Source organism: Dama dama, chromosome 15, assembly GCF_033118175.1.
Source record: "Dama dama isolate Ldn47 chromosome 15, ASM3311817v1, whole genome shotgun sequence".
NCBI lineage: Eukaryota > Metazoa > Chordata > Mammalia > Artiodactyla > Cervidae > Dama > Dama dama.
Genome location: NC_083695.1, coordinates 26,422,670 through 26,437,352, shown reverse-complemented (window position 1 = coordinate 26,437,352; position 14,683 = coordinate 26,422,670). Strand labels below are relative to the sequence as shown.

Below are 14,683 nucleotides of genomic sequence, written 5' to 3'. Positions count from 1 at the left end.
CAAGGTGAAAAGACAGTCATCAGAATAGGAGAAAATAATAGCAAACAAAGCAACTGACAAAGATTTAATCTCAAAAATATATAAGCAGCTCCTACAGCTCAATTCCAGAAAAATAAATGACCCAATCAAAAAATGGGCCAAAGAACTAAACAGACATTTCTCCAAAGAAGACATACAGATGGCTAACAAACACATGAAAAGATGCTCAACATCACTCATTATCAGAGAAATGCAAATCAAAACCACAATGAGGTACCATCTCACACCAGTCAGAATGGCTGCCATCAAAAAGTCTACAAATAATAAATGTTGGAAAGGCTGAAGAGAAAAGGGAGGCCCCTTACACTGTTGGTGGGAATGCAAACTAGTACAGCCACTATGGAGAACAGTGTGGAGATTCCTTAAAAAACCAGAAATAGAACCTCCATATAACCCAGCAATCCCACTGCTGCATATACATACCAAGGAAACCAGAATTGAAAGAGACGTGTACCCCAATGTTCATTGCAGCACTGTTTACAATAGCCAGGACATGGAGGCAACCTAAATGTCCATTGGCAGACGAATGGATAAGCAAGTTGTGGTACATATACACAATGGAATATTACTCAGCTATTAAAAAGAGTTCATTTGAATCAGTTCTAATGAGGTGGATGAAACTGGAGCCTATTATACAGAGTGAAGTAAGAAATAAAAACATCAATACAGTTTATTAATATATATATATGTAATTTAGAAAGATGGTAATAATGATCCTTTATGTGAGATAGCAAAAGAGATACAGATGTAAAGAACAGACTTTTGGACTCTGGGAGAAGGCAAGAGTGGACTGATTTGAGAGAATAGCATGGAAATATGTATATTATCATATGTGAAATAGATCGCCAGCCCAGGTTTGATGCATGAGACAGGGTGCTCAGGGCTGGTGCACTGGGATGACCCAGAGGGATGGGATGGGGAGGGGGAGGTCAGAGGGAGATTCAGGATGTACACCCATGGCTGATTCATGTCAATGTATGGCAAAAGCCACTACAATATTGTAAAGTAATTAGCCTCCAATTAAAATAAATACATTAATTTAAAAAATAAACATAAGAAGGACTCTTACCCATATGTAAATAAGGTCAGAGTATTGAATATATCTACTATCATTATTTATTGCATTCACTCAACCATTGCAGGGATAGATTCACTCAAACTAAAAATAATCACCTACACACCTGCTCCTTCTGGGCATTGCCTCAGGAATTATGTAAGATTCTATACTATTGAAGAAGGAAACAGCAGGCTCCATCTTGAAAGCAGGACTCCTTCTTGGACCAGACTGTGGACTTTGAGCTCTATGCCCAGTTTCTATGGAAACGATATACCAACTGGAAAACCAGACCCCCAGATGGAAGAGCCCCAGGGCTCATACCTAGACTCTCCGTTGCCTAAAAGAATACCCTAATTATCTCTGTAACCGAATAGAATCATAAATTCTATTATGCTTATTGGGGTATGACCACAGGCCTATTGATAATTGTCCACTGTTAACTACCTAGGATTAAGGCATATGAATCACAGGTTAACTTTGATTGTATCTTTCTTTTCCTTTGTTCAGACTAGTTTCAGGGAATTTGGGGAGGTGGGTTTGGGCACATACACTTAGGGTATATAAGATTTTCACAGAAACTGGTTGGGGTCCTTGGCTAAGAGGAGACTCTGCCTTGGGTCCGCCGGTGTAATAAAATGCACTCCACTAAAAAAAGAAAAATAAATAAAGAATATCTGATTCCACCATTATACCAACTTTTAATAGCAGCTTTACATAAATGGTGTTTTAAATGTAATGAAGTTGATATAAAATGTCCTGAACAAACTGAGAAAATAAGTTGAATTTCAAAGGCAAAGAAATTATTTTAATCTGTTTGTATGTCAATAGCACAGTTAACTAACTTAATTTTGATTGTGAGATTAGGCACATTTCTTATTTCATTGTTTTAAACCAGTCATTCCCAAAGCTCTATATTTATTTAAACAGAAACCAAACACAAGCATGTGCATGCACAAACCCACACAGACACACAATCTCTGAGACTGACAGAAGGTTTTCTATTATTTTGCTATGTCAAATAAAAATGTTATGTTAGCATTAAATAAAGCCATTTTTTAAATAAAATAAGTGACAGAATCTTTAACATGAAAGATGAAAATACTCTCGGTGTAGACAGTTCTTATGGTTAAATACCTTCATTATCTGTATCTTGTACTTTCACTATATGAGCCTGAGACACACATTAGGGCCCATTACTATGCACAATATCCTTGGATTCCACTCTGAACCTAAGTAAAACCTTCAATTTTGAACATACTCCTTTTATCTAATAGTAACCACAGCATGATTTATAGGAATAGTCACTGACCTAGGAGCTGGCAAGATCTGAAATCCATTAAAGCAGGGGTCACAGCAAGTTTAGGTTAATGCTGAATCACTGGAATTAATAAACTCCATCTTTTCAATTTCTTCTTATTTAGAACAGTGTCAGTTCAAGAGTTTGCTGGGCTTGAGTAAAGGACAAGAAACTCTAGCAGCAAAAGTGGAAAAATGGGAGGCAGGGATTGAGACAAGTTATCATAAAATGCTTGAAGGGAGAATGGTGAGTGAAAGGCTGAGTGATTTTAGAAAATAAAAATGTCAGGTTACTCTTGACTCTTCCAGTCACTTTCAGAGTTACCTGTTGGTCACTGGATTGGATCTTTGCATCTGCATTTGCACATGTGTATAACTGATTTGCGTGGCAACATCATGAAAGGATAAGGCCACAGTTTATATCTATCTCTGAGATTCAGTGGAGGTGAGAAACATCACCAGTAAATAATTTGCATGCTATTACAGTGCAAACCCACTGATATTTCTTTCATGCTTGGGGCATATCTGTTGAATTCTTGGGGTCTGACATAGGCATCTCTGGGCTGAGAACACACTCACCAGGCTACATTCTCAGTGCTTGACTAGGCATTTACTTGACTATATTTCAACAGAAACTCCAGCACCACCTGTTCCAAGAGCTGGGAGGGACTCTAGAGGTCATTTAGTGCAATGGCCTCCTTTCACAGATTCATAGAATAAGGACAAGAGAGGTGATTCAACTTAGTTAAGGACACCCATACTCAAAACTCTCATTTTCTGATCCTTGTATTAGTTTCATCCCCATACCAAGTTTATGTTGTACCTTCTTGTAAGGAATAATGATAATAGTCTTTGTATAAAAACACTGAATAAAATATTTGACAGCTAACATGATGATTGTTAGTTTTTTAAAAATAATTTTTATTAATAAATTTAATTATTTACTATTTATTTAATATTTAATTATTTACTATTAATAAAAGTGTGGTTAACTGTTTTTCCATCTGTTTCACACACAGCTATTAACTGAGTGCCAAACACTGAAGCTGGTACTAAAATTAGACTTGGCAATTTAAAAGTTGAGTTAGAGTGTTAATAAAAGATGACAAAAAGTTTCACAGATCCTAATGGAAATACAGATGAGAGGGGTTTTGTTTTGATTTTTATGTCTTATTTTTTAATTGCATGGTTTTGATTGAGGACAGTCAGAAGAGATGATTGAGGTGCTTGGACTTAGTTTGAGTTATGAATTAAGACTTTTCCTGTTGAATGAAAACTGACTAGGGTATTCCAAGATAAAGGTTTAGTGTTTGGAAAGCATAGGGAAATGCAAGTATTTTAACAATGATGACATTCTTGATAAATATAGTAATAACTGCTAACATGCCCTGAGCCCTTACTACTTGCCATAACTTGTACAGCCTTCATCTCTTTATTCCTTACAATAACCCTGTGATATAATTGCTATATTATCTTAATTTATCTATGAAAAATATTCTGTATTACTTTTAATTGGTAAGAAAACTAAAACTTTGAGAGATTAAATTGTCCAAGGACACATAGCCATCAAGTGATGGTACACAGATTCAAACAATTTTAACCAACTCCATAAACTTCTACACTACTTCTCTCATTATTTTTTAGATATAAATATATGTAAAATATTAATTTGGGTTTAAGTTACTGCTCGTTCAAGTGTGGTAGATAAAGTATGAGATTAGACTCAGGTCAATTTGATCCTAACATGTACTATGTTTCCTCCTGGTGGGGTAAGTATTTAAACTTCCTGAGCTTCAGTATCTTCATGTGCAAATGTGTGAAGAATTACTGTGAGCGGCATCTGAGAAGACGCGTGTAAAATACTTAGCTGTGGCAGATATTTGACATAGTTGGTTCCCCCTCACTGCCTCCCAGTTCCACCTCAGCAGGCAGCTACCTGGGGTGGCATCCTACTTTCCCAAACAATATGAAAGTTCAAGACACTTGCAATCTTCAAACTGTTTCCCTTGATAGCTAAGTCATTCTGTTATTATAAAGTTATTTTTAAAAACCTCAATTCAAGTCTAAGAGTTAATTTTTTGTTTGTTCTAATTTCATTTTCATAGCATAAACCTTGCTTCAGAAAGATTTTTTAGGATACCATTTTAGGATGTTTTTCTGCCATGCCATTCAGTACACTGGCAATCTAGAAGATAATTCAGTTTTTATGTTTGTCTATTTGTATATCTTTCATGCCTCCAAAATGTGAACTAGAATCTGTGCCTCTGCTATGTGTTAAGCATAAAATATTTTAAAGCTATTTCTGTAGAAAGGAACTAATTTAAGGTCATCAAAATTCATCTTTACCATGAAATAAAAATTTCCTATTTAAAAGGAAATGTGTTATTTTAAAAGGTTGAATAAAATGGCATACATTTAAAAAGCAAATAGAAAATATAACAAAATAAGAACAACAAATGTTTCTTGGTTTTTAAACTCTGTATAGGTTTTCTGTCTGCACACAAAAAAAATTTCTTTTGACTATGAATTAGATAACTTTTCATTTGCATTTAACCTCATCCCTTAATATTTGAGACTTCCTAGTATTTGTGAGGTCAGCATCATGGCCCTCCTATTTCAAATGTCTTCTTTTATTTGTACCACTGCAGATTTATATTATGTAAACATTTTTCCAACACATTTTAAACAACTGTCTATGCAAGAAATTGTACAAAACAGTAGCATATTCTATAATTTTTAAAGATAACATTGCCCTTTTATGGAATTTTAAAGTTGGAAATATGGGAACAATTTGGGGTAAATCTTCATTTTATGGGTGTGGAAATTAAGGTCTAGAAATATTATGGGATTTGCCAAGGATCATTCCATCTTTCCTCTATTTATTCAAAAAATAACCTCTGAGATCTTACTATGTGCAAAGCACTGTGCTAGGTAATATGAGGGACAATTACATGCACAGAGTTTCTCTCCCTCAAGGACTGTACAGTCTAGTGAGAGATACTGTTTTCTTTTCTTCACCCTCCAGCATCTGCCAGCATCATCCTACCCAAGTTACTCATTCAGAGTCCTTAAGGCTATTTTCTTTTTCCTGACTGGCACTGAAAACTCAGCCTTTGAGCACTGGTGCTAAACTGAATCTTGGAAGCAGAGTTTTCAGTAACACAGAAAAGAATATCTTTATTGCTTTGCCAGGCAGATGGGAACACAGGAGGATCATGCCTCTCAAAACTGTGTCCCAACCTCGAAGGATTTGGTGAAGTGTTTAAATGGCAATCCACTCCAGTATTCTTGCCTGGAGAGTCCCATGGATGGAGGAGCTTGGTATGCTACAGTCCACAGGGTCGCAAAGAGTCAGGCATGACTGAGCAACTTCACTTTTCTTTATTTCTTTCTTTTAGAGCAATAGTTCAAGGGTAGAGTTGCTGATGAGGGTCAGTGTGGGCAGGGCCTGCACTCCTTTAACCTGGCCTCAGGTGGTCTCCTGATGAGTTTCTCAAGCTTATCAAACTGTGATATTCTCTTGGAACATCTTTCCTTTGGTGGGGGTTTTAGTTCTGCAGACCTGAAAGATACTATTATGTTGATCCCTTGAGGAGGAACCAGTACCCTGCCCCAGGGTTGCACTATTGCTTCTTGTGGGAAAGACTAGAGAGATCTTCAAGAAAATTAGAGATACCAAGGGAACATTTCATGCAAAGATGGGCACAATAAGGGATAGATATGGTGTGGGTCTAACAGAAGCAGAAGATATTTAGAAGAGGTAACAAGAATACACAGAAGAACTTTACAAAAAAGATCTTCATGACCTAGATAATCATGACCACGATGGTGTGATCACTCACCTAGAACCAGACATCCTGGAATGCGAAGTCAAGTAGGCCTTAGGAAGCATCACTAAGAACAAAGCTAGTGGAGGTGATGGAATTCCAGTTGAGCTATTTCAAATCCTAAAAGATGATGCTGTGAAAGTGCTGCACTCTTTATGCCAACAGATTTGGAAAACTCAGAAGTGGCCACAGGACTGGAAAAGGTCAGCTTTCATTTCAATCTCAAAGAAAGACAATGCCAATGATTGTTCAAACTACCACAAAATTGCATTCATCTCACAGGCTAGCAAGTAATGCTCAAAATTCTTCAAGCCAGGCTTCAACAGTACATGAAATGTGAACTTCCAGATGTTCAAGCTGGATTTAGAAAAGGCAGAGGAACCAGAGATCAAATTTCCAATATCTGTTGGATCATAGAAAAAGCAAGAGAATTTGAGAAAAGCATCTACTTCTGTTTTATTGATTATGCCAAAGCTTCGGACTGTACATCACAACAAACTGGAAAATTCTTCAACAGATGGGACTCCCAGACCACCTGACCTGCCTCCTGAGAAATCTGTATGCAGGTCAAGAAGTAACAGTTAGAACCAAACATGGAAAAGCAGACTGGTTCCAAATTGGAAAAGAGTACATCAAGGATGTATATTGTCACCCTGCTTATTTAACTTATATGCAGAGTACATCATGTGAAATGCAAGGCTGGATGAAAGCATAAGGTGAAATCAAGATTGCTGGAAGAAATATCAATAACCTCAGATATACATATGACACCACCCTTATGGCAGAAAGTGAAGAGGAACTAAACAACCTCTTGATGAAAGTGAAAGAGGAGAGTGAAAAAGCTGGCTTAAAACTCAACATTCAGAAAACTAAGGTTATGGCACCCAGTCCCATCACTTCATTGCAAATAGATGGGGAAACAATGGAAACAGTGACAGCCTTTATATTCTTGGGCTCTAAAATCACTGCAGATGGTGAAATAAGCCATGAAATTAAAAGACACTTGCTCCTTGGAAGAAAAGCTATGAAAAACCTAGACAGCATGTTAAAAAGCAGAGACATTACTTGATGACAAAGGTCCATGTAGTCAAAGCTATGGTTTTTCCAGTAGTCATATATGAATGTGAGAATTGGACTATGAAGAAAGTTGAGCACTGAAGAACTGATGCTTTTGAAGTGTGGTGTTGGAGAAGACGTTTGAGAGTCCCTTGCACTGCAAGGGGATCCAACCAGTGCATCCTAAAGGAAATCAATTTTGAATATTCATTGGAAGGACTGATGCTGAAGCTGAATCTCCAATACTTTGGCCACCTGATGTGAAGAACTGACTCATTGGAAAAGACCCTGATGCTGGGAAGATTGAAGGTAGGAGAAGAAGGGGGTGACAGAGGATGAGATGGTTGGATTGCATCACTGACTCGATGAACATGAGTTTGAGCAAGCTCTGTGAGTTGGTGATGAATAGGGAAGCCTGGCATGCTACAATCCATGGGGTCAAAAGAGTCAGACTAGGCTGAGTGATTGAACTGAACTGACTGTTTCTTGTCTGCTCCTCCCTTGTCTACGCATCTCCTCCCTTCCCTGATTAACATCTGTCTGAATTTGCCTTTTTGAACTCATGGAAGTGTGAGTCTGTTCCCTACAAATAAGAAATGAGGGACATGGAAGGCTTCCATGCCCAGTACCCCACAGGGTCCTGCTCAGTTTCATGACAGCCGCTGCTTTAATTTTCACACTTCTCTCCTGTGGACTGTTGCTGCAGGCATCTAATTCTTTGGTGTGTCTCTATTCTTAATCTCCTCAAATATCAGTACATTCTTCAAACTCCAGCCAGACTGATATATTTGAAACAAGGTTCTATCTGTAACTCACCTGCTCTGAGTTCCCAAGCTGTGATTGTGTATTGCCTAAAAAATAAAAGATTCATTAACATATCTCATTAATGTTTGATGAGTAAATATGGGAGTAGATCCTGTGGGACTTTGAACACTGTGATCAAAATTTGTTCTTAATTCCACGAGAAATGGGAGTAAAGGGAAGATTTTTGGAACAAAGAAGAGGACAGAATTAGATCTCTAGTTTCTTTGCCAAACACCTTGAGAGTTTGTTTTTTTTTGTTTGTCTGTTTGTTTGTTTATTTCTTGTTCATTATTTTATTCTCAAATAAAAGGTGACTTGTAAAAAAGTAAGAATTCATTATACATTTGAATAAACAAAGGTATATTTTGGAACAGTGCTGTTGAATACAGTTTTCTGAAATAAGAGATGTGTATCTGTGCTATACAGTACAGAAGCCACTAGACACATGTGGCTATTGTTCATTTTAAATAAACTGAGGGATTGAATTTGTAATACTATTTAATTTGAATAGCCACATATGACTGTTGGCTATCGTACTGAACAATCCAGTGTTAGAAAGTTCTCCCTAGCCAGGGTCCCAAATAGGATACAGATGGAACACTCAAACTCAGATAATTCAAGGAGAGTTTATTTATGTAGTGATGTTTTCCAAATATGTAGGTAGCGTTAGGGAACCACATGAGACAGAGTAATTGACTGTGGTAGTTGTATGGGAGCAATGGTTAAGCGGAATTCATGGTAAGACTCATAGTTAAGATTTACAAGCCTAGATCACATTGGGACAGGTTTCCCTTTTCTCTTTCCTGTGTTTCCATCACCCTCCCCTTCCTTTCTTCTCTTTCACCCTGACTTTTTACTGGGTCCTTGCTCTGTTTATCCAGATTTATTTGGCTCAGTCAAAATATTCATTATATTATGAATATTCATATCATAGCATTCACAAAGTTACAATATTCATAATAAAATTAGTATATTCAATAATAAGTTAATGGAGTTTCATTGAATGAAGTCTGTACTCAAAACTGTTCTTTTTGAGATAGTCTTTGCTGGCAGTGTGTTTACTGATGAAGAGTATGATTGTTTTCCCTGTATAGTGCTCATCTCTGCTGTGTTTTCTGTTTTTCTCCTCGCCCTTTACTATAAGTGGTACATTTTTCCATTAGTAGGACTGTGCTGACCCTAAATGTTCTGTTAAACTTCCTTTGAGGGGCATCTTCTCTTCTGAGCATTGGGAATATAGGCAGGCTCTTGACTGTTAGCTGTGATTATGTTTTAATATCCTACTCTTTCAGTCCCTTACCTCAGCACATACAATTCACCTTCAGTCCCAGCTCATTGCTTGATGATTTGTTGAGGCTTTGAAAACAGAAGGAATGAGGGCTTTTAAGTAGAATGGGGCTATTTTTTCTTGCTTTATTTATTTTTACGCCATGCAAAAGGATTAAAGAGGCATAAAATGGCTTGACTGAGCCAAATAAATCTGTATAAACAGAGCAAGGACCCAATAAAAAGCTGGGGGTGAAAGAGAAGAAATGTGGGGGAGGGGGATGGAAACACAGGGATGAGAGAAAGGAAAGCTTTATATTTCTTGAAATTATAGTGACTGTTTTTTAGTATCTGGAGAACAAAATGTCTTTGACCCAATTAAACCTTTTAAACTAAGGTGAAACTCTGAGGAGAAATTAGGAAATCATCTTTACAGTCCTTATTTAATCTCTTTCTGCTGTCACCCACTGTCATCCTTTATTAAAGTTTTCTGTGTCGTTGCTGTTAACTCTGAGGAAGTTGACATCTTTTAGTTGTTCTGATGAATCATATCACAGAAACTAGTGAGTTTTCATGACCAACACCGCAGAAATCTTTCGTGTTATTCCTGATGCCTGTGTGTGTTGGGGGTGGGAGGTGTCTCTCGGTCTGTCCTATTCCTTCCTCTGATTGACGATCTCTGCTTTTGTGAAGTGGAAAGAGACAATCAAGAGCTAACATTGCATTAAACTAGAGGATAAGGGATAGATTCTTTAGGTAAAATTGAAACTGTCTTATAGCCTACTGTACTGGTGGCAATCCAAGTAATTGCCACCATGGCCTTATTGCTGTGACATTTAGAATTTTATTTCTCTCTCCTACTTCTCCCTTCTTCCTTTCCCCACTTCATTCATTGGAGACAGTCTCCACCATGCATACACTGCATACTCACTCTCAAAAGGAAAATGTGGTCAAGGACTTAGTAACCCTCTACTTGTGCTTCCCCCACGAGGTATCCGGAGATGTATGGGGTCAATTGTTGGCTGTCACAGTACCTGGGCATTGTTACTGGAATTTAGTAGACTGGTCTGTGGATGCCCCATAACTTTCTGTGTACTCAATGGGCTCAAATGGTGGTGCTTTTGAATCATAAATATCAGTAATGTTACTGCTGAGCAAAACTAGTTCTAACTGAGGTTTACATGGGTACCAGCAACCTCGGCTAACAGAGGATTTTAGCTGTGCCTTGATAAGCAGATGCTAAAATCTCTTGTAGTAGGTTCTTAATAAAACTATATTGTGTTTTGAATCAAGTTGTTTATTTATAAACTAGTCAATACTATTTAATAAATTCTATACAAGTTACTTTCAGGAATTAAAAAAAAAAGATATACTTGCCAACGTCAAGATTCTAACATTACTGTAAAGGTGATTAACCTGTACAGAAACAAAATGAGCATTTTGGGAAAATTTTTAAATGCTATTAGATCATTTTATCAGAACAAGGAGAGGTGAGGGCTTACTTTTGAGCCCAGGTATTGGGGGGGGGGGGGCGGGGGCGGTAACTGAGTGGAGACCATTAAGAAACAGGTAAGATTTTAATAGAAAATGATTTGGGGAGACACTTGCTAAAATCAAAGATATATGTAAGAACTTGGGAGAAGAGCGAGAAATGTATAGAAATATTGTTCCTGGGTTAAGAATAGGACTTAAAACCATGTGGCAGAAGATTTGACTAAAATCACAGATTTCGGTAGAGTATAAATGGTCTTGAACTTCTTTTAAAGGAGTCTTTCCACTTGGAGATATAGATTCATATATGAGTTTAGTCATTGGGAGCAGCATATGGCACATTGCCTAATGTTCTATGCTTCCTCTCAATGCCCTTTCATACTGTCCATGATGTAAACTCCTTCAGTTATCAGCTACTTAAACCTGCTTTCCTGATTTTCAAGGTCTCCTGTCAAGAGCCCTTTCAGTTTATAATTTTAAATAGTAGCAATATTCCTAGAGGTGAATCACATAATGATTTTTTTCAATCTCTTTTATATAAGATATCACTAGAAAAGTATGATTAGATTCAATTCCGTTGTCTCCCACAAAAGTAATATGTAGAAAATACCAACCAAGGTGACTCTCTATGTGCTTAATAGCCTAAAGATTTAGGTTAAGGATATAATAGAACTGTTCGGCTTAAAGGACAAGAAGGTGTTGCACAAATTATCCCAAAGAGCCAAAAACGGCGTCCAGTTTTTACTTGAAACAATTTGTTCTTGGAATATTGTCAGCTAAATTTGTGGTCAACTTTTGCAAATTGTATGAATTTGCACTGCATATTTTATTTAGTGTTTAGCAAAACTCCAATATGGCTCTGCATAACTTACACAATACACCACGAAAATGACTTCAGAAACTCCCACAGAAGTTGACAAATTGGGCATCTAATGCTTTTAAGCTAATTGCATGCTTTGCAGTTAGAGTCGACTTGTTAAGAATGAAGATCAGGGTTTCTTGGAGATAATGCTCTGCCTACTGCCACTCTGAATACAGTCTGACCCTATATCAAAAATATTACGGAAGCTTAAAGAAGAAAATAATGTGAACTTTAACCACCATTCAAACTTACTCTTAAGTGAAGTACTCATGAATCATATGCAGTATCATAGCAGTTTTGAGACCTATTCTTGAATGTTCAAGCTGTTATTTTCAGGAAATTTAGAAAGCAGATTGCTAAGTGATAAAGAGTAATTCAATACCATTGCTTATGCCTTTTTTTTTTTTCCTCCCTTGCAGACTGGAAAAAAGGAAAGGAGTAATACCCTGAATATTGCAATAGAAAATATGTGTAAGAAGACAAGAGACCTTCGCAGACAGGTGAGTGAAAAGAAAGATGTGGAGACAAACACCAAGTAGAAATAACCTTTTTTTTTTTTTTTAAATTAATTTAGAACACAGAGCAAGAACAGTGAATATATACTTTCCACATTTACATAACTCACCCATTTTTGTGGCAAACATAAAGTAGAAGAAAGTGACAATATCAGGCAGGGTTACATTCAAATGCTGGCCCTGCTATCATCAGTTATGAGATCTCAGGAACAGATTTCACCTTTCTAAGCCTCTCCAGACCCAGAAAATGGAATTAATAATACATGATAGGGCTTTGAGGTTGAAATGAAATGCCTCCAAGTGCCTGGTACATAGTAAATTTTTAGAGACTGTTGGTAAATTGATTATATTAGATTAAAAATCTAATATTTTATTTTTTTATTATCAAAATGCTTAAAGGAAACAGCTAGTCATTTGGAGACCCTACCGATTTCCCCTTCTAACTCTTCAGGATGCTTCAGAAATTAGTTCCTGTTTAAGTTAAGGCTCCTTTTAACCTTAGGTTATCAGGAACATAGGATTAGAAAGGATTTATTAAGTATAACAGAAGTCTAGTATTATGCCACAAGTTATATATTTTTTTCCTCCAGAAATATGAAGACTCAGCTATTTTTAAAGACTTTTGCTTTCTGTTCTTTTCCACTATTTAATAGCTGGAGTTCTTTTGCACATACAGCTTTAACTTGGTCACCATTAACTTATAAAAGAAGGGCAAAAACTTTTCACCCGTAAGCTTTTAATACAATATATTATTGTGGGTTAGTGGGAAAATTTAGTAAAATAGCCTGAACAATCTTTTAATTCAGAAGTAGATTTGGAAATAGAATAAATAGGGATCCTCAGCCAGGTAATAATTGCTGTGTAAAAGCACAATTTTGAAGGCTGGGGAAATTCCAGTTTCTCAACTTTTTGACCTGCATGCAAATCCTAGTTCTACTATTAGCACTTAAAATCATGGAATGTAAGAGCTGAAAGGAACTTAGCACAACCTGTCTTAAGATGCAAATGAGAAAGCGGGCTATTCTGGTGAGGCGATCTGCCTGAGGAAGGAGCACTGAGCCAATACCCAGCCACAACCTACACGGAACTCAGGAATTCTCACCCTCAGGACTATCCTCCTGGGTAGTTGTGTAATTTTCATTCTCTGTGTTCAGGATTCTACCCCATCTGCTCTTCCCAGAACTTGAAAAAGTTGTTACTATGAGCTATTAACAACTGTGTCTTTCATTCCGGTATCTCTAACTGCGTTCAACAATGTTATACACAAAGAACTGATGTACATTTATACCTCCAAAGCTTTTGGAATCATTATTTTTCTTAAAAAACAAAAAACAAACAAAAAAAAAAGAAAGTTAAGATAAAGCAATCCTTTGTGTGTAGGATTACCAGATTTAGCAAATCAAAGTACAGGATGCCCAGTTAGATTTGAATTTCAGATTTACAGCAAACAAATATTGCATGGGAACATAATTATATATATATTTTTAAAAAGCTGTGTTTATCTGAAATTCAAATTTAACCAGGAATCTTATATTGTATCTCAAAATCATACTTTGATTTCAACCCCACATCATCAGTGAGATAGGGAAAAAGCATGGGGGTTATTATCTTACTTCATAGTAAGAGAATGTAATAGTAGGCTCATAGAGGACTGCTGTGTTCCAGAGTTATGAAAATTTCCTGTGGTTTCACAGGTCCACATCTAATTTTTTTTTGGTTAAATATTGCTGTTTAACACAGCACCGAGAATAACAGCAACCACTTTATTGTTTCACGATTCTGTGGGTTGGCTGGGTGGGGATGTCAGGGGGTCCATTTCTATAGCATTTTCACTTGCAGTCTCCCATGTACTGGTAGTTAAAATGATGTCTGGATTCAGGGCTTAGTATTTGAGTCTAGCAGGGGAGTTGGATTTCTTACATGTTGGTTCAAGGATCCAACAGAAGAAAGATGGAAGTTGCAGGCCCTCTTAACACCTTAGCTCAAAAGTCACCAGGATCTTGTTTCCTCCACATTCTGTTGATCAGAATACTACAAATTCTGCTCCAGGTCAACAGGGACAAGCAAAAACATCCTCTTACAGGAAAAGTGGAATGTGTATATAGGAAGATGGGATTGTTAAGAGCTGTCTTTGGAGACATCCGTGGTCTTCAATGTGAGTTGAGACAGTTGCTATGATTTGTTCTCAGTATCCTTGCTTGCCTTCCCAAGAACTTCATTTTCCATCGTGATGTTTATGCTTGTGGCAATAATAAAAGCCAAGCAACATGAGTCAGCTCTACCTCTTCTTCTTCTTGCAAAATTTGTTAAGCAGTTGGTTTTAAGCATCTTCTATATACTTTTCACACAGGAAGGAGAAAGCCCCTACCCTTGCAATGTTTTTCTTCAGAATATTTAATATTCTTGTTATAGATATGTGGGTTTTGATTGTTTGTTTGTTTTTAGTTTAAAAAAAAAAAAGATATAAAGC

At 36.9% G+C, this 14,683-nt stretch overlaps 1 protein-coding gene across 1 annotated transcript in view; it reads left to right on the top strand.

Annotated features, from left to right (window-relative positions):
* CTNNA3 (catenin alpha 3) overlaps positions 1-14,683 on the top strand; it is a 1,844,203-nt gene that overhangs the window by 962,714 nt on the left and 866,806 nt on the right. The window contains exon 9 of the mRNA XM_061163003.1: positions 12,118-12,198. Coding sequence (XP_061018986.1) covers positions 12,118-12,198 — 81 coding nt within the window. The remainder of the gene's footprint in view (positions 1-12,117; positions 12,199-14,683) is intronic.